The sequence below is a fragment of the Euprymna scolopes genome, chromosome 17 (assembly GCF_053919585.1).
Source record: "Euprymna scolopes isolate OS-2025 chromosome 17, ASM5391958v1, whole genome shotgun sequence".
In the NCBI taxonomy this organism is placed as follows: domain Eukaryota; kingdom Metazoa; phylum Mollusca; class Cephalopoda; order Sepiida; family Sepiolidae; genus Euprymna; species Euprymna scolopes.
Genome location: NC_136498.1, coordinates 119,749,188 through 119,775,293, shown reverse-complemented (window position 1 = coordinate 119,775,293; position 26,106 = coordinate 119,749,188). Strand labels below are relative to the sequence as shown.

Here is a 26,106-nt window from a genome sequence, read left to right as displayed (position 1 = left end):
TCGAATTTGGGGGTATCAAAACAAAAGCAAAATATGATGAGAGTAAAAATAAAATAGATAAACCCCATAATTTATTATACCATACCTGTTCACACTGAAACACTTATCACAATATTCTGTGGATCTATATTAAAAAACCTTGTTAAACTTTGTGACATATTTCCATTCTATGGAGGTCAGGCGCGAACGAACGCCCCATAATTTTATTATACCATATTTCTTCAAACTGAAACATAATCATCAAAGTATACTTACGCAGATAGATATGAAAAGTTTTTATTAAAGTTTGTGCCTATTTCCATTCTATGGAGGCTGGGCGCGAACGTAGACCCCACAATTTTATTATACCATCCCTATTTTGGTTGGCTGGTTGGTTGGTTGTTTTTGTTTTACGGCATATCAACCTTTTTCTGGTTATTTAATGCCGAATCTAGTTATTTTGAGGAACGGCTTTTAATGGAGTATATATATTTTTTTTTAAGTCAGATTCTATTTAACCCATAGTTGGGACCCTAACAGGTACTACCACTCCGGGTGAGAGTGGACCTGGGAGCAATGGCAATTAAAGGGTGGCTCCACACTTCCCAAGGCCCGCAAGGTGGGGCCTCAGCATTGGATATAGTTTTAGGTCATATCCAGGACCACCATCCCTATTTAAGTTAAAACATACTTATCAAAGTATTCTTATGTACATCTATATCAAAAACCCTTGTAAACGTTTTTTTTTTTTTAATTTTTAAATTTTTTATTTCCATACTTTGTGGACCAGGTGCGAACGCAGACCCCACAATTTTAATGAACCACCGTTCTGCAGGATCAAACATACCCATTCCTGTGTCTCGATACATCTTCTATCATTATATGTAATCAGTTTTTTAAAATAGTCAACCATATAGGAGCCTATTCGTGACCACACACACACACACACACACACACACACACACACACACACACACACACACACACACACACACACACACACACACACACACAGACATTCAGCTTTATATTATAGATATAGTTTTTGTTATTGTTCACAAAGGCCACATGCCTTTAAATCAAAGTTAGAAAAAAACAATCTAATGTATAAAATTAAATATAATGAATTTTCCAAGTCAGACCTACGAAGGAAGGCATCTGACAAATTGGTATATCTTCTGACCAGCAATTTAATTTTGTCCTTACGACAGGTTTACATTAAAAATTTGTACTTTACTTCAGTATTTTTCCAACAATATTTTTGCAAGGAAGGTTGTTAGAATGGAGACAATTTTTAATGATTTAAAAGACTCAAAATAAAAGGGAGATCTATTTTATCCCTCACCACCCTTATATGAATTTTTTCATATTATTTTTTTTCTATATCAATAAAATAATGTGACCATTTTGTATATTTCTTATTTATATGTAGACGTTTTTTTTTTAATTTAAAAATTTGAATTCAAATTACATTAATGCATTCTGGGCAACACCAGTTAGATTTAGTAGGAAATAAAAAGACAAAGAGAGGAGGAGGGGTAAACATAACTAGTTTTTAAAAAATGTACTAATCCAGAAAACAGGTACACAAAAAAAATAATAACTTAATATTTTAATGTTTCCTTCATTTATGTAAAATGGACATTTTATTTTTAAAAAAATGTCTTTTGTAATTTTTCCAAATTTCATACAATTTTGTCAACTGCATATTTTTCATATCATTTTTTTCTGTATCAATAAAATCATATAAGCATTTATGTTTCTGTGTATATTTTTAATTTATACATAGACGTTTTTTTTTTTTTATTTAAAAATTTGAATTCAAATTATGTTAATGCATACTGGGCAACACCAGTTAGATTTAGTAAGAAATAAAGAAAAGACTAAGAGAGGAGGGGATAAACACAGCTACTTGAAAAAAAAAGTGCTGAGTAAGTAATCCAGAAAACCGATATATAACACACAAAAAAAAAAATAAATAAATAAATGGAGGAAACCTTAAAATATTAAGTTATGCTAAATTAACATTTTATTTTAAAAAAAAATCTTGTAATTTTTCCAAATTTCATACTCTGTTATTGTCAACTGTATATTGTATCAATTTAAAAGCTATGATACTCTCTTGTCTTATTGTATCAATTTAAAAGCTATGATACTCTCTTATTGTCTTATTGTATCAATTTAAAAGCTGATATAGAAAAATATGAAAGTATTGATACGTTTTACAACTGCATTCTTGCTTAACAGTTTTTATGTGTTTTCATGTTTTGAAGGTTTCAAAAACTGGAACAAAGTTGTACGAAAGACTTGGACTCTTTAAAGAATGCTTACAAACATGGAGATCCGGTGCCACGATTCCACTATGAGACGAAAACATTCAGCATGGTTCAGTACGTAATTATATATTAATTATACATTTTTATGAACATATTGTAATGAACGCTATGCATAATCAGTTATGAAGAATTAATTTTTGAACGCATCCCTTTGAAATATAATGAACATGGTTTTAATAATTTATCCTTTATTTTTATGCATTAAATAATTTTAATTAGTATTAATTGATAAAATGATTGCATATAGAAGACAAAACAATAAAATTACAACAAAACTACACCAAACATTAATTTATTATAAGTTGTTTAAAAGAATAGTTATATAAATTGGGGATTTAGATGTTTGGGTCTTTTCTTTTTACTATATATACAGTATATCAAAAGACTTATTTTTAAAAGTTTTACTGATATTTCAGCTCAAATAAGGTGCCACTTTGATGTAAGGGGCTACTATTTGGGACTAAATTTACAGAGATACTATGTAGGGAGTTGAGCAGCAAGATTTCTGTTCACATTCAACTTGAACTTCTGCATGTTAGTACAGCCAGGGAAGCAGAGATCAGAGAGAGAATTCCAAAGTCAAGCAATTTGTGCATTTTGCCTAAAGAGTAGTTATTTTGGAATATTTTTGAATGATGTAATATTTAAAATTGTCCAAATGGTTATGAAACAGTTGTAACGCATGAGAAAATACACAATATGATCTCCTCATTTTATATTTGGTTGTCTTGATTTTTGCAAATATATATATATATACATATATATATATATATATATATATATATATATATATATATATATATAAACATTTAATTTTAAAAAGGAAGCACAAAATAAGTAGTCATTAATTCGCAGAGTTTTGAAGAAATACTTTCCTTCTCATCAGAGGGTAGGATTTAGCAAAATGCAGGATCGGATTTTGCTTGCAAAAGTATTTGATGAAACTACAAGTAAGTCATAGATCTTATTTGGTAACAAAAAGTGAAGCAGAGGGAATAGGGTGAAGAAAAAGGTGATTTCACGTGAATGGATAGTCTGGTGAAGGGTAAAGTATCCAATAACGCTAAAATCCAAAAAAAGTTGGTTAGGTTTCCATATATATATATATATATATATATATAAATACTAGCATTTCAGCCCGGCATTGCCCGGGTGTTTGGATGTGTATGTTAAGCAAAAAAAAAAAAAGTGGTAGTAGGAAGGCAGGCTCGAACCCGTACCGCAAAGGAGGAATAGAACGGGAAAAAACCTGACGTCTTTGCTGTTACAACCGGAAGTGACGTAGGTTTAAATTAAGGCTAGACAATCGAAAAGAGGGGATGACTTTCGAAAATATCGGCAAAAAAAGCGACCCCTCCCTGTAGAAAAGTGCCCAGTTGAGGGTGAAGAAATTAATGTTTTTACCCAATTTTTCGGTATTTGTCGTCAGAAGGGTCGAGCTTCAAAACAATACTGATCTTGTGAAAATTCGTCGCCTCTGTCGAAAGTTTTAGGCAGACATGCAAACATACATACATAGATTTATATATTGGTAGCTCAAATTTGCGACCCAAACCGATTAAAAAGCTTGCCCTATCTCTGAATGCCCTTTATGTAAAATTTCAAATGTTTAGACCAGAAATTGTCTGAGTAATTTGTTAGAGACCGCAGAGGTCAAATTTTTTTAAACCTTGACCCCTATTATGACCCCTTAACATTTATTGTTTTGGGCTCAAATCCAGTTATTAAGTTAGATATAGGTTCCTTGGACATGGATCTAAAATTTCAAGTGTTTAGACCCAAAATTGTCGGAGGAGTTTGGTAGAGTTCTCAAAGGTCAAATCGTTGAACTTTGATGCCTTAACAGCTAAATTTCTTGCCAAAAACGGATTACAAAGATTTTCCAAAATCTCCATACCCTGTATATCAAATTTCTAGTCTGTAGACTTAAAATTGACAGTTATTGCGTAGGGAAATGTACACACAGAGACACACACACTTTCACTTTTATATATATATATATATATACTAGCGAGGGGTACCCGGCATTGCCCGGGTGTTTGGAGGTGGGGGGGGGTAAAAAAAAAAGTAAGTATGAGGATCGAACCCAAACTGTTGAGGCAAAGTTGTAAATTAAAGTGTGAAAAAAAAAAAACGTGTGACGTTAACCATTGCCCCATCGCGAGATGCTAACAGAAACAAGTTTGAATTTATTTAATTACTTGGATTCGGCAGGTGCCCGTTTTAACGAGTTAATGAGGTCAAGTTTGACTGCGGGATTTTTATTTTCCCAAGATGTTATAGGAAAAAGACTAACCCATGTGCGGCGAGCGACAAATGTTGAATATTTATCTTCCCGAAATCGAACAAATTAAATAGACAGGCGAGCTTCGTTGTTAACTGTGAGATATTACGATTTATATGTGATATAACAAGTTTTAAAAAGTTGCGAAGCGACCGACCGCTTCTCTGAAAGAAGCCTTTTGTAGACATACAGAAAAAGCGAATACACATACATACATACATTTTCGCTTTTATATTTATAGATATATATTTATGTGTGGTGCTGCACACACACATACACACATATACCTTAGAATAATGAAATGTATCTACTGATATGAAACTCCAGTGATTTTCAGTCTTACAAAATATTATTAGATGTAATATTTTATACAAGACAATCCCAGCCAAATAAAATTGCGCAATATACAAGATGGAGCAAATGAATTATATATATATATATATATATATATATATATATATATATATATACTGCATGCACACACATACACACACTTCCTTTGGGCTAATTGCACCAACTAAAAAAAAGTGCTCTTTAAATGCGTGGTTGCCAAAAGAACTTTTAGCTAGTTGGCGCAATTACCCCAAAGTACGGTATATACACACATACATACTAGCTGGTTATCCAGCATTGATCGGTCATAAAATATGCTTGATTAAGGCGGATTTTGTATTTATTATTATATTGAACCCAATATATAGTAATGATTTAAAAAGTTAAAAAAAAATGACTTGTGTGCCACCACCTAGAATTGAAACCAAAACGTTTAGCTTACGATTTTCTTTTGCCTTTGACGTTAATACTTGAGCTATAAAGACATGTTTACTGCAAGGCTAAAAATTACATGAATCAATAGCTATTACGTTACGCATGCATATTCGTAATGCTGTTGTTTTTCATCTGGCAAATTCTATTTCTGTATTTTTCACACTTCTGTACAGATATTCCACAGCTAAAACCCAAATATAAAGTTTTGCATGCATTTGAATAATCTATATATTAAGTTTCATGTCTAGACCAAAACTGACTGAGGAGTTTAGTAGGCAAAATTTTTCAAACAAATATGTATACATATACATATGTTTGTGTTTACTATAACCTTTTTATGCAAATATTACGCAAGTATAAATCATGTAGAATATCTGCATGAATATAATATGTACATTACCTCCAAGACAACTGCCTATGTCTGATTTGCATGTTAAATTTAAAAAAAAAAAAAAATTCTTCTCTTCTCTAACTAAACTTTACTTGGCACTCAAAACTCTTATAATTAATTCTAACTGTATTCTGTAATTCAATCCTCTCCTGAAAACTAACAATCTGCTCTACTCCCCAAGCTGCCACTAACACTCATACATTATACCCGACTTGAATGGGGGTCTTTAGCTTTAAGCCCTTAACCTTCGCATGCTGACCGATTGGAAGTCATGATCACTAAACATCTGTAGATTTCTACCCCTTAGGCATGCATTTGTCTATTCTTATCCAGGTAGATACTCAATAACAAGTCTGTACTTAGATATACAACTATCTATATTACATAGCAATAGCTGTCCCTTACTTAGCTTAGCAATGTTAAATATAAAAACTGAACCAATACTCTATAATGCAAAATACAACTTCCTGATTTTTTAAACGAAAGCTGAAATGGAAACATACTTAATACCTACAATCTCCATATATTCGCATCTACTGGAAATATGCCCATATATCTATTTATTGTACTATACATACTGTATACGACATAGCATATAATTTACTCCCAATTATACCTGTACTGTAATGTACTTCATATCAAAAATGACGTTACTTGTATCTATTGAATATACAACTTAACCCTCCTGCCATCTAAAATATCCAGAACTTGTACAATTTTTTCTAGTTAATTTGTAATATCATGCCATTCTGCAACGCATTATCCTATTAAGCCAACATAAAAATATGAAAAGGAATTTTTTTTTTTTTAACCTAAAGGGAAAAAACAAACCATGTTAACTCCTTCCAACAGACCTGTTTGCAAATATAGCTGCTTCCATTGCATGAACTCCAGCCCCTCCTCCAGTAACAAACAATGAAATAGCAATGCCCTGTAATCACTTTGAGGAGTATAATTTTTCAGTTTATAAACTAACCCGGTAACATTAACCACAAACGCGAGGGTGCAGAAATTAGGACCCCGGCGCGGGGAAAACCCTCTCATAGATCTTCCCAGATGGAGAAGGAAAACTCTGAAGCTAAACCTTGTCTTGGATGACAACCTTCCTAGAGCTGGTGACTCAAACAAATTATCGGTCTGCAAACCTAAACTGTTTAAGGAGTAGATAGGCTCTGTCTATCGCTGGCTTCTATACTCTTTCTTTGCCTATTAGCTAGGCGTAGAGGTCGAATCACGGGGAGTCGACAGACCTTCAGTCGATCTTGTTTCCTGACAATGAACGCCGGTTTCTCCACTCCCGACACATCACATCCCTTAAACTGGGCACTTGGTACAAGTAGATTGGGTTGACCATCGTCTGATGGGTTGAGGGTATCGGATAGACAGTTCCTAGCTGCTGTTCCCGACTAGTAGTACAGGAGCCCTAACTGTTTGGTAGCGCTTAGAGCGGCTGCTCCATCAACAGTTGTATAATATTGGTTGTTTGTAGTGCCATGTTGAGCATGGAAAGGGACCCTGCACTAGGTCTTTATTATTATTACGGGGGTACCGTGTTCGGACTCCAGCTAGGCTCTGGGACATAGTTGCTGATTCTCTGTTTTGAATGCTACTTTTCACTGCCTTCGTTCAGGATTGAACTCAGCACCTTTGGGTAACTGTAAACTTTGATACAACATCTAGGACCACTCGGCCATATGTCACTAGGACAATTCTTAGTTGGTTTTTTGTTAATGTTAAACCTATGTTTCAAGGTTTTCTCTCTCTATTAGAGATGTCCAAATTGCATTCAGCTCTACGCTTGGTTTGCTCAGTAGGTTGTTATGTCCGAGCATGTGAGCTGTTTCTTTAAGTTTTCTCACTTTCCAGTGGGTCTCTCTGTTTATTATTTTTACTTCATCCCATAGAGGGCGATGGTCCCCTCTCTCCATCCAGACATGGTTGGCTATACCCGATTTTTCAATCTCCCTTTAGTTACCGCTTTACGGTGTTCTTCCACCCTTACTTTAAGGGGGCGGCATGTTTCACCCTTGTAAACCTTTCTGCAACTGCATGGGATGGAGTATATGCAGTTCTTGGTCATGTTCTCCATGCGGGGCTTCACTCGTACCAGGTGTCGTCTAAGTGTTGACTCGCTCTTGAATACCGTCCTGATGTTGTAGGGGGCACATATTCTCTGAATCTTTTCGGAGATGCCTCGTATGTATGGTAGGCAGACCGTTGGTGGTTTTTGGGTTTCATTCTCCTCTCTTATACTATTAACACGTCTGGTGGATAGTATGCTATAGGGGTAGTTGTTACAACGGAGTGTATTCTTCAACCTGACCATTTCTTGGTGGTATGTAATAGTGTCGCTACTTATTGTCTCTGCTCGATGTTGTAGGCAGCGTGCGATTCCATGTTTGATACTGTATGGGTGATGGGAGTTGAGGTTAAGGTATTGTCCGGTGGAGGTAGGCTTGCGATATATGGATGTTTTAAACCCATGCTCTGTGCGTGATATATCAAGAGAGGTCAGTTGGTTATCTTTTTCTTTCTCCATTGTGAACTGTATTGATGGTCTTATTGAGTTCACATGGTCTAGGAGAGCCTGGATGTCTTCCTGATGGGGCCAAAGTATGAAGGTGTCATCAACGTATTTTAGCCACATGGTTGGCTTTAAGGGAGCTGAACCTAAGGCCATGTCTTCGAAGTATTCCATGTCTATGTTCACCATCACTGGTGATAATGGCGAGCCCATAGCTAGCCCCTTCTCTTGTCGATATAGGTCAACCTACTTCAGAATTGATTGTCTAAAGCTGGATGGCTGTGGCTGGCAGCCTTTTTACATAGGTAGTAGTTTTATTAATATAAAATGTAGGTAGTTGTGTTATTAATATAAACCTAGGTAGTTGTGTTGTTAATATAAAACGTAGGTAGTTGTGTTGTTAATATAAAACGTATGTAGTTGTGTTGTTAATATAAAACGTATGTAGTTGTGTTGTTAATATAAAAACGTATGTAGTTGTGTTGTTAATATAAAAACGTATGTAGTTGTGTTGTTAATATAAAAACGTATGTAGTTGTGTTGTTAATATAAAAACGTATGTAGTTGTGTTGTTAATATAAAAACGTATGTAGTTGTGTTGTTAATATAAAAACGTATGTAGTTGTGTTGTTAATATAAAACCTGTACTTTTGTCTACTAGAAAGGAACACTTTTTTTGTTAAAACATGAGCAAACTGATGCTTCTGCTAAACACATACAAAGTACTTTTAAAAATACTGTTCTAATTTGTTTATTTAGATGCAACAGTGAACTTGGTGATAATGATTTGGAACTGAGTATTGTCCGAGGAATAAAATTCAATCTGCCCAGTGGTAAGTATTATTAATGTTTTTTTAAAATTTACTTTTACTAGTTTTTCTTGTTCTTGATATTTTCTTGCATTATTATTTCTGGTACTCACAAATTATCTCCCTTTTTTCCTTATTTAACCACAAGTTATCTCTCTTATCAACTGTAAAGCAGATTAATATTTATCATAAGCAAAATATGAAAACACACACACATACATATTTATATATACAGTTGTAGCTTTTGTCTGTTTGTCCACAAATACAATAATATCCTGTATAAACACTCTTGTTTTATATATATATATATATATATATATATATATATATCTCAATAAAGAAAATGATGATATAAAAACTATATAGTAATATATATATATTTATATTCATTTATTCATTCAATTAGGGGTGTAGGGTTAGCGAGAATTCTTTATACCATGATATTTCGAAGCTTAATACTTCTCATCAGAAGAGGAGAGAATATGCTAGGTAACATAATAGGGATGCGATCTCTAGCAATACCTACATTAGGAGCAAAATAAAATATTGAGGCTGTTTGGGGGAGCTAAATTGATCTCAGAGATCTAAAACGATTTGTTGAGCTTTGCATTATCCCGATAGGTCTCCACTTAAAGAATTGATCTTATTCTATTCCTTTAATCCTCCTATATATATATATATATATATATATATATATATATATATATATATATATATATATGATGTAGTATGGAACTAAATTTGAATTGATAATGTTTATTTCCTTCAGGATTTATTTTCTATAGACTTCAATTAGCAGGGAGACTCGATGTTGCCCTGGATTGAATGAGGATCAATGTATATTCTCCACTTCCAATACTTTTATTGTAATCAAAATTGGTGAAATCGTTGATTCATTAATCAAATCGATTGATTGCCTGCTCTAGTCAGGAACCCGCCATGGTGCACTGGGAAGAAGCTCACATGCCTCTTTATAATAGCTTAGTCCATAATACATTGTAGTCTACATTGCACTGTAAGAACTTTCTGCTGATTTTATGAAATTATTTTTGTGTAATGATTTGAATTAGTTAAATATGCTAAGCTTGAGTATTTTTGTTCGATTGTGCTCTAAACAGAAACATTCATTTTGAACATGCCCTGTCTCATCAAAGAGTCAACTGTTGATTTTATCCACCGGACATTTTTACTTGTGTGGTGATAAAACTAATGAAATGCATTTGTTATGTTGGGTTGTGTAAAAGTATTAACGTTGATCAAAATTAGACTTTTCCTCCTTTAATAGGATTATTTTGATTATCGATTTTTGATACTTATCAGAGGTATTCTAATACAAAACCTATCTAAAAACACTGCCATACTTGTAAAGTACTGCATATCAAACTACAAGTACATTTGCGTAAAATTTCATAAAAATCAGCCTACCTGTTTTGGAGTCCATAGGGAATGAGCTCACATACATACACACCCACAGACAAAGTTCCTTTAAATGGAGATAACATAAAATAGTAGTCCTCCATTGATCAGGTTTAACCTCAATGTTGTGTTTGGCTAAAGCAAAGTTGTGGTGAAATCTGAAGATTCTGTGGCAACTTTGATCAGATTTTCCTCCATTTTGATTGGCTGCAAAGGCCAATATAGAAGTGACTGTCTCTTTTGCAGAGGTTGCATGTGTGTTGTTTCTAGTCTACTCGAGTTGCTACTTTGCTTTATCCAAGACCCCCACCTCCCTGTAGCAACTTTGATCAAATTTTCCTTCCTCAACTTGGTTTTTCGTCGAGGTTCCTCTCCATTTGGATTAGTTAGCTGCCAGGCTTTCCTAGAACTGTATTGATGTCCACAGCCTCCGTACCGCATTTTGTAACATAAAATACATGCTAAAATATACTTTAGTTCTGGGATTGAGCTATGTTTGAAAAAAGCATCTGTTTTAATTGGCCATAATTTATAATTAATTGAACAAGTAACTAATCTCCGTCTATCTATGGATTTATCTCCCCTTCTATCACGATATGTTGATTCAATCACCCACCCCACCCCCACCCCCCAATGTTTCATGGAGCATTTAGAGAAAGAGTTAGGGTTTTTTTGTCATCTGATTTTACATATGTGTATTAGATGGTAAATAATAAGTTTCTTTATTTCTATCTAATAATAATAAATTAATAAATAAATTATTAATTATAAATTAACAATAATATAGAAGTAAGGAGACTAGTTATGTCTTAAAAGATACATTATAGTTTTTGAATTATTAAATGAAATCAAGTAGAATAAATATTGGTAACTGTTATTGGGTCATCGGCATGTCACCTACTTACCTATAATCTTTCAAGATATGAATGTATTGATCAAATTTTTGTAAATATTTTATCAGATAGACTCTAATGTTCTTGTAAATCCATTGTTTTACCATCATTTATGTATTTTGTCCCCATGTATTAACATATTTTAAATAAGTGCTATTTTAAATTGATTAGGAAAAGAAGTTTTTAATTTGTTTATTTTTACTGATTGTTTTTTCATTTTTTAGATGATTATTTGAATTTTTGTTTGTTTAAATGATTATTTGCAATTTTTGTTTGTTTAAATGATTATTTGAAATTTTGTTTGTTTAAATGATTATTTGAATTTTTGTTTGTTTAAATGATTATTTGCAATTTTTGTTTGTTTAAATGATTATTTGAAATTTTGTTTGTTTAAATGATTATTTGAATTTTTGTTTGTTTAAATTATTTGTAATTTTTTTTTAAAAAATGATTTTATTTTCCATATTTATATTCAAAACATTCCATTTGCTATGTTTGCTTATTTATTTTTGATTTTCAGGTTATGCCCCAAAAGATTTGGACACTTATATAAAATTTGAATTTCCATTCCCAAGTGTAAGTAAAATGAAATCTTCTGAAAATATTGTGTGTACAAAATTTGATATCTGAGAAATTTTAATTTCAGGAATTAGAATGGTAACCTAAGTACTGTGTAGGTTTGACAATTCAGTCAGTTCTTTGGGAATGGTAATGTCTTTCTAATAAAACTTAAAAAGTATTTAGACTGAGTGGGATATATATGAATTGTCAAACCTACACTGTTCTTAGGTTACTATTCTAATTCCTGGAATTAAAATTTCTCGGATATCAAATTATATATATGTGTGTGTGTGTGTGTGTGTGTGTGTGTGGCAATTGGAGGTTCAGAATAACTGGAAACAATGCCGAGATAAGCGGAAAGCACATACAGCGCCTAGAATTCCCAAATAGTCACCCATCTGGTATTAGCCAGGCTCAATGTTGCTTAACTTCAGTGATCTGATGAGAACCAGTGTGTTAACGTGATTATGCCATACATATATATGTTTGTGTGTATGTATATATATATATATGGTTTTGTATATATGTTTATGTGTGTATATATGTATATATACATATATATAATGTGTGTGAACATTATAAATAATTCTATAAGAACCAGAGTCTGGAAAAACATTGTATTCCACATCGTAACCTGAAAAAATGTATCTTAGGACCACCGTATACTGGGGTACTACTGTGTGTGTGTGTATATATATATATATATATATAGTAGAACCCTGGGATACAACATTAAAAATTAGTAATAAAACACATGTATATAATCAAATAACATTATAAATAACACCGTAAGATGAGGCAAATACCGTAACCAGGGGCTGGAAAAAACATTGTATTCCACATCATAACCTGAAATAACTGTATCCTAGGGCCACCGTATCCTGGGGTTCAACTGTATATATTTGTGTGTGTATGTATATATATATATATATATATATACACACACACTCCTAATAATTTTTTTTTTTTTTTTAATGATATTCATATTAAAAACCCTTTTTTCTATTTATTTAAAAAAAGAAAATACAACTTTCTTATATAGGAGTCATAAAATTGCATTTACTAGCTAATTTGCATATTCTTTTAAACATTCATTTTATTTAACTCACTATTAGTTTTTTTTTCAGTTTTCTTATGGGATGATCATCTGTAGTTAACTATTAAGTGTAATTATATCCAACATTCAAACTCTTTGGCCTAACATTCATAAGCAAAACATAAATTGGAAGAAATACATAGAAGATACTGCTAAGGCTGCTGCAAAGATGGGCTCCCTCTATGAAGCCTGAAAACTTCTTACATATAATAATTTTTTACAAAGCCTCCATCCATGCATGGAGTATTTTTGTCACATCTGGACTGCTGCATCAACCTTCTCTCTTTTGATAGGGTACAAAACAAGAATCTCTAATCGAATGTCCTACACTAGTCTACCAAGGACTAGCCTTGGTCCCATCACTGCAATGTTGTACTTGTTTTATGTACTTCAATGGAATATGCTTCGACGAATTTGCTACACTTGTGCCCCTCAATATAAATACAACCGATAAACCCAACAAACAGCAAAATCACACCTCTTCATTGAAGAGATCCTCAGCTGCTAATGGTTTTCTACTCTTGATTCTTTCCTTGCACTGTTTTCATTTAGAATTCCCTCCCTGCTACCTGTGTTTTCAACTGTATCAACATGCAGAAATTTATGTGATATAAACAAGCATCTCATTGCACAACTCCCCACTTAGGATGCCCCATATATCTAACCCCTAATATACAGTATTCCCTTACATCTCAGTGGCAGCATGTCTTGTTTAGGGTAAATTAAAAAAAAAAAAAAATGCAAAGTTTGATTTGTCAGTTTAAATGTTATTTAAGTCTAGCTTTTAATATCTGAACAAAAAAAAATTTATATATTAGAAATTAATAATTTTCTGTCTGCTTATTGATTTGTTACCGCTTAAAAGTTTAAGATATTTATCAAGTGCATATTGTAAACAGATCACATGAAGTATAAAATACACATTCGTCTCCTCTAAAAGGTTTCAACTTCAAATCTCCAGCTAAAATATATTCCTGCTTGATATTCTGTTAAAGTACAAAGCACTAAACGTGAAATTGTATGAATCGGCATTGTATAATATTTTGACGATCAGTTCAATCATGTTTTTTTTTTTTTTTTTTTTTTTTTTTTTCAGTTCTTTCTAGAATTAGGGACTTACAGGTTGAACTTCATGAAAGTTGTCAACATCTGTAATGAAAGTGGTATTATGGAACCAATTGGATTCGAATTTGGCACATCTAGGTTATCATTCCATATAGCTATCCTCTTCATCATGTCCACTGCCTATAAAATCTCAAACTGTTCTAAAACTTCTTTCATTTTTTTTTTTTATTTATTTTAAAGGATGATCCTCAGACACACACGACAGAAACTGTAAAAGATACAGACTCGCCTGGTAAGGTTAATCTTTATATTTTTTCTTTTAAATTCAGTAGAAAATTGCATCATCATTGTTAAATGAGAAATCATGTTCTATCTAAAGATATTTCTGGTCAAGTTTAATTTCCATACATCTATAATATAAAAGGCAAAATGTGTATGTGTGTTTGTATATCTTACAAAAACTTTGAACAGATGCATCGGTACGTGACAAAATTGGTATCGTTTTAAAGCTTGGTCTCTTGGACGACAAATATTAAAAAATTGGCCAAAAACATTAATTCCTTCATCCTCGACTGGGCAGTTTTCTACAAGAAGGGGTCATTTTTTTCGTCAACATTTCCACAAGTCATCATCTCTGTTGGATTGACTACCCTTAATTTGAATGCTTGCGACTTCTGGTTTGATGATATATGCATCAACTAAGATGTAAATTTTTTTTTCACCTTCTTTTCCTCCTTTGCATTACGGATTCGAGTCTGCCTGCCTACTACCACTTTTTTTTTTTTTTTAAAACACCTCTCTCCACCCAAACTGCCTATCGAGGTTCCTTACTACACTACCTTTACATACTTGGGCAACACCTGGTACCCCTGCTAGTATGTGTATATATGTCTGATAGATTCTTTTGGTCTGTAACAGTAACGTTCTCAAAAGTAGTAAATTTTTATTTTTTTAAATTTTTTATTCAATTTTCACCCCAAACAAGGCACAGTGCCACTTTGAAGCAGGGGGCTACTATTGGGGACTTAATTAGCGGGGTCATTATGAAGGGAGATAAGTAGAAAGATGTTTGTTAACATTACACTTGAACTTCTGCATATCGTTGCAGTTGGGAAAGCAGAATCCCGGAAGGGAGTTCCAAAGACCCGCAGTTCTGGAGAAGAAACTATTGGAGTAAAAGGCTTTCTTGCACCTAGGGATCTCTACTGTAAAGGGATGAGACTTAGTAGGTTTGTCGGGGGTAGTTAAGTCGGGGAGGTACAAGTGTTTGCAGTTCGTCAGAGCATTCACCATTAAAGTATTTGTAGAACAGGCAGAGGGATGCAACATCTCGTCGATGGGACAGAGGCTGAAGCCTAGATGACAGTTCAGGACCTATCAGGTTGGCGACTCTCTTTTGAACCCTGTCCAGGAGCGAGAGACAAGCAGCAGATGCACCAGCCCAGATGTGACAACAGTACTCCATACATGGGCGAATGGTTGCCTTATAGAGGTATAGGATACTGTCAGGCGTAAGTAGTTTTCTAGCACGGTAGGGGGAGCCAACCTTCCTTGCAGCAGCCCTGGCAATGCTCTCAATGTATCTATTCCAGTTCATATTCCCTGTAAACGTTAGGCCGAGGAGTTTAAAAGAAGTACTTTCAGGCAATGTGTTCTTGGCCATTGCTATTGGTGGTAGAGAAGGTTTCTTGTAGTTATTGAAGGAAACAAGCTTAGTCTTAGCAGCATTGAATGTGACCAACCATTTTTGTCCCCATTCCACTACGGATTGGAGGTCATCCTCTAGTGTTTCTGCCATTTCCTTGGATATGTGTTCATTTGTTTTCCCCTCATATCTGTTATAGAGAGTGGTGTCATCGGCAAATATACCCATCTCCGAAACAATTTTATCAGGGAGGTCATTTATGAATATCAGGAATAATAGAGGTCCAAGGATAGACCTTTGAGGTACTCCCACATTTATGTCATTGTTTGGATGTACGACCGTCGAGGACAACTTTGATTTTTCTATTACTTAGGGAGGATTTAATTACATTATGAATTCTTCCAGTGATTCCATATGATCTAATTTTCCTTAGAAGACCATCGTGCCATACCCTGTCAAAAGCCTTAGATATATCAAGGGCCACCACTCTACCCTCCCCTGTTTTATCCAATGAACGGTATATACGTTCAGAAACTACAGTTAAGATATCTGCTGTTGAACGGGCTTGCCTGAATCCATATTGTTTGTCAGTCAGGAGTTTAGCAGCTGTTAGGTGCTGGACTAGGGCTCGATTAACTAAGGACTCAAATATTTTGGCGAAAAGCGGGAGGAGGCTAATGGGGCGATAATTTAGTGGGTCAGTTCTTTCACCAGAATTCTTGAAGACTGGTAACACAGAGGCAGTTTTCCAGCAGTCGGGAAAACAAGATTCGTTAAGGCATTTATTGTAAAGTTTGGACAGAACTGGAGCAACCTCGGCAGAGCATTTTTTTAATAGCACAGCCGGGATGAGATCTGGTCCACATGTTTTTGAGGGGTCTAGGTTTTTTATAATAGCATGTACCTGAGAAGAGGTGATTTTCAAATCGTCTAGTGTGGCGTCTGTTCGCAGAGGAAAATCAGGGAGTGAGTGATGTACCGAGTTCAGTGTGGAGTTTGAGGCAAACCGACTGGCAAGCAGATTAGCCTTGTCAGTTGTCGTGCAAGCAACCTCATGATTGTTTGATAGTGGGGGAATAGTTGACTGTCCAATATTTACTACGCTGTTGTAGATTTTCCAAAAATCCCGGGTTCCTAATTTCTGTGCTTCGATGCATTTTCTGGTGGTTTCAGAGTAATCTGTCTTAGCTGTCTCTATCACTCTCTTACAATTATTTCTAGCTTCTATAAACTTCTGTTTATTTGAGGGTGAAGGGGTTAGAGTAATAGTCCTAGGAGTTCCGTCCTCTCAGGCTTTCCCTCCCCTCTTTGAGAAGTTAGTTCCTAGTGTGTTCTGTTCAGGAATGCAGATGGAGCTACCCAGGAAATTTTTAATAGGTCAGTTGAATCTGCAGAAGTTCTTCAAACTTGCTCTATCCAATCGTAATTCTTATTATAAAACCAGCACTTGCTCCTTCCTGTGCTCATATGGTATCACTAAGATAGCAAAACTTCTAAACAACCCTATTAGCCTCATCCATCCAAATATACTTTATCCACATCGGAGTTTTCATCCATCTCCATTATCTTACATTTCTTGTATACAAACTAGTTATCATCTATCAAGCTTCCTGTATTTGTACTGCACTTCTTGTGTACCTAATGCTTACAAGTTGCCTGCTCATAAAAAAAAAAAAGAATGGCGACAGGAGGGAGTATAGACTGCCTGATCATAAAATTTGCTTTTAATTAAAAAAGAAAAGAGGCGGGGGGTGGGGGCAGTCCTAAAAAAAAAAATAGGGGGAATTGGGTGCCATCAGCCAGAAGCAAAATTTTGTAAGCAAAAAAAAAATTTTTTAAATAACATGGGTACCCAGCGTTGCCCAGGTGTGAAGAGGTGGTATAGTAAGGATATTGAGCAACCAAAGTACTTTAAAAAAAAAAAAAAATAGCTGCGAGTACCTGTGCGAGCGCAAAAAAAAAAAAAATAGCCGCAGTAGCCAGGGTGGAAGAGAAAAACAAAGCAAATTCTACCAGAGGCTGACTAAGGGAGTATAGTACAGGACATTCTTGGTATCTCATGTCAATCTCTTTTTATTTTCTGATTGGCTGATCATATTTATGAAACTGTTTTCTTCTTTTTGTTTTGTTTTTTAATTCTTTATTATAAACAACAAAGCCAAACCATTTATTTCACAAATTTAACTAATAAGTTCCATAAATTGTAAACTATTAAAATAAATTTAGCTTTGAATTCCAAAAGTGATGGAGAATTTACATCCGAATTTCTCACTTATATTCAAACTAGTCTGGGTGCTCGGCATTACCCAAGTGTTTGGAGGTGTGTGTTGAGCAAAAAAAAAAAAAAAAAAAGTGGTAGTAGGCAGGCAGGCAGGCTCACACCTGTGATGTGAAGGCAGAAAAGAAAATGAAAGAAAATCTGACGTCTTACCGCTACTCCATGACGTGACCGGAAGTTCATAACGTTAAAATTAGGCAAAGTCAATATAACCGATATAATGATTTGCAAAAATGGCTTGCAAATAATCTACCTCCTCCTTGTAGAAAACTGCCCAGTTGAGGGTGAAGGAATTAATGTTTTTGGCCAATCTTTTGATATTTGTTGTCTGAGACATCGAGCTTCAAAATGATACTGATCTCATGAAAATCCGTCATCTCTGTCAAAAGTTTTAGGCAGACATATATATATATACATACATACATTTTAAACAGACAGGTGAGATTTATATTATAGACTAGCAGGAGGTACCCGGTGTTGCCTGGGTGTTTGGAGGTGTGTGTGGTTTTGGGTAAATCAAAACTCCGGGGGGGGGGGGGTTTAAAATATAAAACAGTTTTGGTAGGGTAAGTATGAGGACCGAACCCGAACCCTTGAGGCAAAGTTGGAAATTAAAGTTTGAAAAAAAAAAACGTGCGACGTTAACCATTGGGCCACCGCGAAATACTAACAGAAACACGTTTGAATTTATTTAAGTATTAAAAACAGAATTGACATGTGTCCGCAATAAAAGTTAACTCTGCTACTTCTATTTGATCTCATTAATGAGGTCAAATAGAAGTAGCGGACTTAACTTTTGCTGCGGGACAGCTTTTGGGTTTGTTTACCAAACTTCGGCTGGTTGGTTCCTCAAGATGTTGGGGAAGAGGGAAACCCGCTCCCCATTGTCCAGATTGAATAGCCATTGTCTGATATAAGGAGTTTTGCCCCACATTGATCCAAGCTGATTGCTTCTGGACGTTTCCCGGCGCGATGCCGAGAACAGTGTTAGCTTTGAGTTAGTTTCACTTTTTATACGAAAAAGCCGAATCAACACGTGAGAAGCCAAAATAGCAATAATTTTGTAAAAGTTGCTGTAAGTAAATCTAGACGTTACGCGCTTTCCCAAATCGTAGATATTATTATCTAGTGGGTATATAAACAGTTCTAAGCGATAGTACCCCCCCCCCAGGAGCGTCGTCGAAAAAAGCCTTTGCGAGACATACATGAAATGATCACAAACATTTTGCCTTTTATATATTATAGGTGAACCACTTAAATAACAAAATCAACTTGTCGTTGTCATAACTAGTACACATTTTCACTTTTTATCTCCCTTTATCTTTCCATGGCTAATCTCATTAAAACATTTCTCCATTTTTCTTTTGTTTTACTTTCAATTCCAAATCATTTTTGTATTTTACTTTTGTTGATAAATGCTTTTACTTTTAGAATATGGTGAATCCTTTAAGTTAAATATTAACCGACGTTCGAGAGCCTTGCTTCGGGTGTTTGAAAAGAAATCATTGAAATTAGAAGTTTATTATCGACGGTAAGTAAGGAATTTTTTTTTTTTTACTTTCTAAATGTTTATAGTTAGATTCAAGATATTCTAGGCTGCAAATATTATTTTACTTAATTTTGGAAAAAAAATATTGTTTTGTTTTCTTTTTTTTTTTTTTTTTTTAATTTTATCTCTATACTAGCCAGGGTACCTGCCGTTGCACGGGTGTGTGGAGTAAGGAAGCCGGAAAAAAAAAAAATAGTAGAATCAAAACAACAGTAGGCAGTTTGGGTGGAGAGGGATGTTAAAAACAAAATTAAAAAAAAAAAAAAAAGTGGTAGTAGGTAGACATGCAGGCTTGAACCCGTAACACGAAGGAAGAAAAAAAATATGTGATGTCTTTGCTGTTGCAACCATGGCAAAACCGGAAGTTGTGAATGCCGAAATTAAGCATAGTCAATCGAAAGGTAACAGTGACTTGCAAGAATGACAACACAAAAACCGACCCCTCCTTGTAGAAAACTGCCCAGTTGAGGGTGAAGGAATTAATGTTTTTGGCCAATTTTTCGATATTTGTCATCTGAAGGATAGAGGTTCAAAATAATACTGGTTTTGTCACGTTTCAACACACACACATTTTGCTTTTTATCTCTATATTAATAAAAAATTATAAAATGACTCATGGGTGTGTGTATTCATGGTTTCTGACGACATGGACTTTGACATGATAAGTCACCACCAGAGGATAGAAGTTCCTATTTACTTGCTTTCTCATGAGAGCAGTTAGACAGTCATTTCTTTAATGTGGGGAAAAATTATGCTCTCCTAACGTTACAGAGCTGAAATAAAAAATTGCCTCAGTATAGTGCTGTTGCTCAGAAACTCTTGACTTGAAGTTAGTAGTCAAGTACCCGTCCTTGACAATTAGTTTCTGCAGGACTAATTGTCACGAAAGATAAGATATGGTGGTCATAACAGATGACCCTTAGCTCCAAGCCAATGAGATGGATTAACGCTTGATCTTAATGATTTTTAAAACTGTGAGAGGATTGAAAACCGCTATATACCATTCACAGCAACAGTCTATCCAGAAACCAGCAATTCTTTCCCATTTGTCGGAAACATTAGTCATGGAATGTGACAATTATAGAACAAAATGAGGGAGAAGCAAGGGATATGAGACTTCCAAAAGTAATAAAACAAAAACAAATATATTCTACTACATAATGAATAGTTTTTTAAAAATTTATTTACTATTAATTAAATTTCTGGTTATCATTAAGCAAAGTCTCCTGAAACTCGCTGCGGGCCTGCCAGATTAAAGTCAAACATCATAAAAAAGCATTCATTACAGAATATTTCCAAAAAGTTTTCTTATTTATAATCAAAATTTATAGAAATTAAAAAAAAAAAAAAAATATTGGGAATATTCTGTATTGATAAGTTTTTTTTTTTTATGTTTGACTTTAGTCTGACAGACTCATAACAAGTGTCGAGGGACTTTGCTCGATGATAACCAAAAATTCATTTAAATTAAAACTAATTGCATGAAACGATTCAAATTATTTATAAAATTAAATCCACCACAATGCATTTCGGTTTCTTTGTAAATAACTGAGCTATTTTAATCTTTTGTGAATTGTTGAAAGAAATGCAATATTTTGAGCTTTCTTTTTTTATTTTTTTAAAATTCATTTTTAAGCAATCTGTTGAATAGAAAGTTATTTAAACATCAAATTCTTTCGTATTGAAAATTGAAAGTTTTGTGAGCTTTTTATACATCCAATAATTTTCTAGAGATTAAAACATTTCTTTAACGAAACTGAAAAACCTCAATTCAATTTAATCGGTAAATCAAAGTAAAATTACGTTGTCATTTCATTACTTTCAAACTGAATAATGGACGGAGTCTCTAAAGTTTAGATGCTTGACCGTGGGTAAAAAAAAAAAAGATGACAAGATCATATGCAGTCTTTTCCTGCTTGCAACATCATCTCCATCACACCTACCTTTCCCAATGTTTTATATTTATTTTTAGTTCTTCCAGAAGTTTAACCAGGTTTTGGTCCTGTGGCTGTTCGTCTGGAATGGGTAGGAAGCGGAGGTAACCAATTCAAGCGCTTTTAATTTTATGCACTTGATTGCAATGGCATAAGAAATTTTATTTTATTTTAAACTGTCTCCTCCAGCAACTACAACTTAAGTGCCAATACAATATTTAGTTTATTGTATTTAGAGCTGACACTGCCCACATCCAAACTAAACTGGTGGAAAAAAGGATTTTGAAGACCTAATTAATTTGCTTTTAAAATGTTACAAAAAAATTATCTTTTTAAACAGTATATAAAAATGAAACAAGAAAAAATGTTTTATTTACATAATTTGCACTATTATTAGCATCTTGGTTATGTTCGGCCAATGTAATATTTGATCGTCTTTGAGTGTGTCTTTCCAAACTTGAGAATTTCTACAGATGTAACAGAGCGCGGACACACATAAGCATAAGCATACAGAATATACAATGACGTCACTGTACGGAAAAAGAAAAAAAACAAACTGTGCAACAGACAGGAGCACATTCGAGATCATGTCAGATGTGGATAATGTTCGATAGGTCAGAGAGAAGGAGCATGATCATGTGAGAGAAGACGATTACGTTTTATTCGAGAAAGTATCCGGAAATAAATGGCATTGTTACAAAAGAAAAAGTGAGTTCAGTTATTACTTGTCCTCTGTTCCTTGTGATGTATTCTGCTACAACGTGTTGGTCCTGTGTGTAAACATGGGTAACATTACACAGAATTAAAAAAAAAAAACATGACTGCTCATTTGTGTTCATTTGATCTAAACTTAAATTTCATCAAACTTCCACATTTAAAAAATTACTAAGCTTGTGAAATTTCAAAACTTGTATTCTTTATATAATACATAAAATCGATCTCTTTATCGTTTTTTTCTTGTCATCAATAGTTTTCTTCCTACAAAATCAATATTTTGATTCTTTAAGTTAATTTTTCTTATAGATCGTTGCAGCATATTGATAAGAATAAAATGTAATTCGATTCAAATCCTTCAAGGAAATATTTTGTTTGGGTCAGAATTATTTTTATACAGATGCCATCTTAAAAAAAGGGGTATGCAACTCTGTTTATATAGTTACTTCCCTTTGATTAGAACAAAAAAATATTTTGGAAATACAGAATGGCATAGTTTCAGGAAAGAAAAGCAAATTGTAAATAATTATAATATTGGACAACACCGAATCGGGACAGCTAGTCTCATATGCATAATTTATTGCATAAATGCTAAAAATTTTGTTAAAATTAGATAATTCTCTAATTTTTATTAAAAAGAAAATGAGCATTTAGGTTGATTAAAAAAACAAGTAATCTCCTTTTATCATCGATTGGGGTGGATGCATGAGCTCTTAGCGCCAGCACGGATTCAAGTCATCACTCATATTTTTCTCTCTACACACCATCTTGAACACATTGCCTGCTTTTGTTGTGCGTTATTGGGTTTTTGTATGAACACAGGATTAAAGTTATAAAGCACTCGGAGAGGACATACTTCTGCCAATACCACACTCACTCAAAATTGAATGGTATAGGAAAATGCAGTGGAATAGTACAATGCAAGATAAATATGTACAGTATAACCCGGATATAAGAGACTTCGTCTCCTGCCTATACAACTCTCTTATATCCGGGTTACACTGTACAATAACACAGGCTCTAATTTGGGAAAAAATCTCTCTATCCATATATATATATATATATATTTTTTTTTTTTTTTATTTTATATATGTATATATATATATATATATATATATATATATATATATATATATATATACATATATATATATATATATATATATATATATATATATAAAGGAGAAAGAAAATTAAAACTGTAAGTTGAACTTTACATTCAAAATTTATTGTTCGACTGAATCCTCCAAAAAACAATTTACAAAGTCCTTATTCTGCGGAGTTTCAAAGAATGCTATTCTTGTTATTCTTCTCATCAGAGGACATAAAGAAATCCGCAAATTATATCTGTAGCAATGCTAGAATTTTCTACTTAAGGCATTAAGTGAAACTGCAATTTATTGTAGTTATAAATTGCCAAATAAAAAAGCGAAAAAATATTGGATATGTAAAAAAAAATATATATATATATATATATAAACAAACCATGCATAAAGTTTCCATTGCATATATCAGGTAAACACTACATCCCTTTGATTTCATATATATATATATATATATATATATATATATAATTATTCCCAGTTAATATTGTCCAGAGATGAAGCAACCAGTGAATTTTAACGAGGCTCAATACCAAAGTAACTAGAGACCTCTTCAGGCAATATTGCTTATACAAAAGTAGAGTCAGTAATGTACAGACTCTACTTTTGCATGAGCAATATCGCCTAAAAAGTTCTCTAGTTACTTGTAACTGGCTGATCAAAACATGCTCATAAATGTCTAGCAGCATATAAATGCTTATGTAGAAAAAATTTAAAAAAGTGTGTGTGTATATATATATATATGTATATATATTATGGCTAGTTTTGGAGGTCTACCTTGTTCAATACAAATTGGTATTGATAGTAATGCTTGGGTCATGTTTACCACAAGACTTGATGAAATATTAATGTTGTAAAGAAATATGTGGATGCTGAAATTTTTCTCCTCAAATGCATGGTAGTATGTAACCACATTTCGCTTCGTTTGCCGGTCTTTGAATCATCGCTGCATTTTGTCAACGTCTGACTATAGGAAAGATTATTCTTAGATTCACATTTATTGTCAAATCCATGAAGACATACAATTTTCTTGAATGGCAGAAATGTTTTCGCTGTTCTTACGTTTGAAACAATCCTTGATATCAGATTTTATTTAAGCATGAAAAAACAAACATTTTATGAAATATTTTTTTTTATGCTTAATTGCTATTTTTTAAATTTTTATTTTCTGTTCTGTTTATATAATACACGTTGACTCTTCCCAACTCTACACATACAAAATGCCCCCACCCATGAAATTGTTAATAAAATTCACAATTCTTTCTGCAATCCAATCATATTTGGTACAAATAAACTTCAGTGTACATCTGACTTGATCACTAAGGTTTAGAGATGCATAACTAACAGTCTTAGTTTTATTAACATTCAGTGATTTGCTTGAAATGTGCACTTCCTGAATTGATTAATAATGAGTACTGCTTAGTTTGGCATGATTCATCGGAATGGCTGCGAGGACACTTTGGTGATCGTCTCCTCAGTAGAAGGTGTAATTCTGAATGGGCTTTACACTCGTGGGACCTTAGCATCCCAGAATTTTATCTGTGTGGTTATATCTGAAAGATAATGTCTACCAAAACAAACCTCATACTGTTATTGAACTGAAGAGAAGGGCCATTACAGCCAAGATAGGGGTGTATCTAGTAGTATTTGTTTGGGGTCACCATCTATATAATAATAGCCTTTTTCTTATATTACTATGAGTGTTATCACCTGTTACTCCCTATTTGAAATCATGAACTCACCCAGATTCAAAGAAAAACTGATATAATGCTATGTATATATTGTTTAAAATATAATTATCAACTGACATGTGTTTCGTTGTCTACGACTCATCAGAGTGGCTGAATCTGATGAGTGGTAGACAACGAAACACGTGTCAATGGATGATTATATTTTAAACAATATATATGCCGCTCTCCATTTGAGGGTACCAAATTGGTAAAAGGGAAAATTATTCCCAACTCGCATTTTGGTAAAAATGACCTATATATAAATAATTGAATTCATGCTAAAAGTATCGCAAACAAATATATATATATATATAGCATTATAGACAAGGCCAAGCCATTGGTATACACTTTATTTATTTATTTGTCAATGTAATAAGGAAAAGCTAGAATTGTTGGAAAGGTTATATGCTCTTAATAAGGAAAAGCTATACTTGGGGGGGGGGGGGTATATGCTCTTTATACCAAAGTATTTCGAAGCCTAATACTTCTCATCAGAAGAGGGGCTAGGGGACTAGGTTGCAAACATGTACAGGGGTTGGACGATATTTATTAAATTGATGTCTAGAAAGAAACGGAGTGTGAACAAATATCATCTACAGTCTGTATTCATCTTGTATAATTTATGTAATAGATGTTGGAACCTTGTATTGTTTATTTTACAATGTTCCGTAGTTTGTATAGGAATTGAGAAGCCAACAGTTTTGAAAACATATTTTTAATCTTTGTTACAACATAAAATTTGCGGAATATACATTATAATATGTTATACTATTAAGAGAAAAATGTTTTTAAAGTTTTGTAAAATATAGTTATGTTCACGGTTAGCAAACATTTATTGTTAAATTGTTTTTAATTCTTTTTCATTTCACAAAATACAATTTGAAATATTCTTTGGTCTTGAAACTGAGGGTTTTTTTTTTTCCTTTTTTTTCAGTCATTTTGTTTTAATTAGTCATAAATTGCAATTTTACTCACCAAGTCACCCATCTCTTAAGTTTCTGTCTATTACTCTCACCCTCTCTCACCTGATG

General features: G+C 33.5%; 1 protein-coding gene across 1 annotated transcript in view; it reads left to right on the top strand.

Moving 5' to 3' along the window:
- Positions 1-26,106, top strand: part of LOC145296932 (coiled-coil and C2 domain-containing protein 1-like) — a 178,449-nt gene that overhangs the window by 124,080 nt on the left and 28,263 nt on the right. The window contains exons 17-21 of the mRNA XM_080143136.1: positions 2,253-2,369; positions 9,042-9,115; positions 11,921-11,976; positions 14,363-14,414; positions 19,477-19,576. Of these exons, the coding sequence (XP_079999262.1) occupies positions 2,253-2,369; positions 9,042-9,115; positions 11,921-11,976; positions 14,363-14,414; positions 19,477-19,576 (399 nt within the window). The remainder of the gene's footprint in view (positions 1-2,252; positions 2,370-9,041; positions 9,116-11,920; positions 11,977-14,362; positions 14,415-19,476; positions 19,577-26,106) is intronic.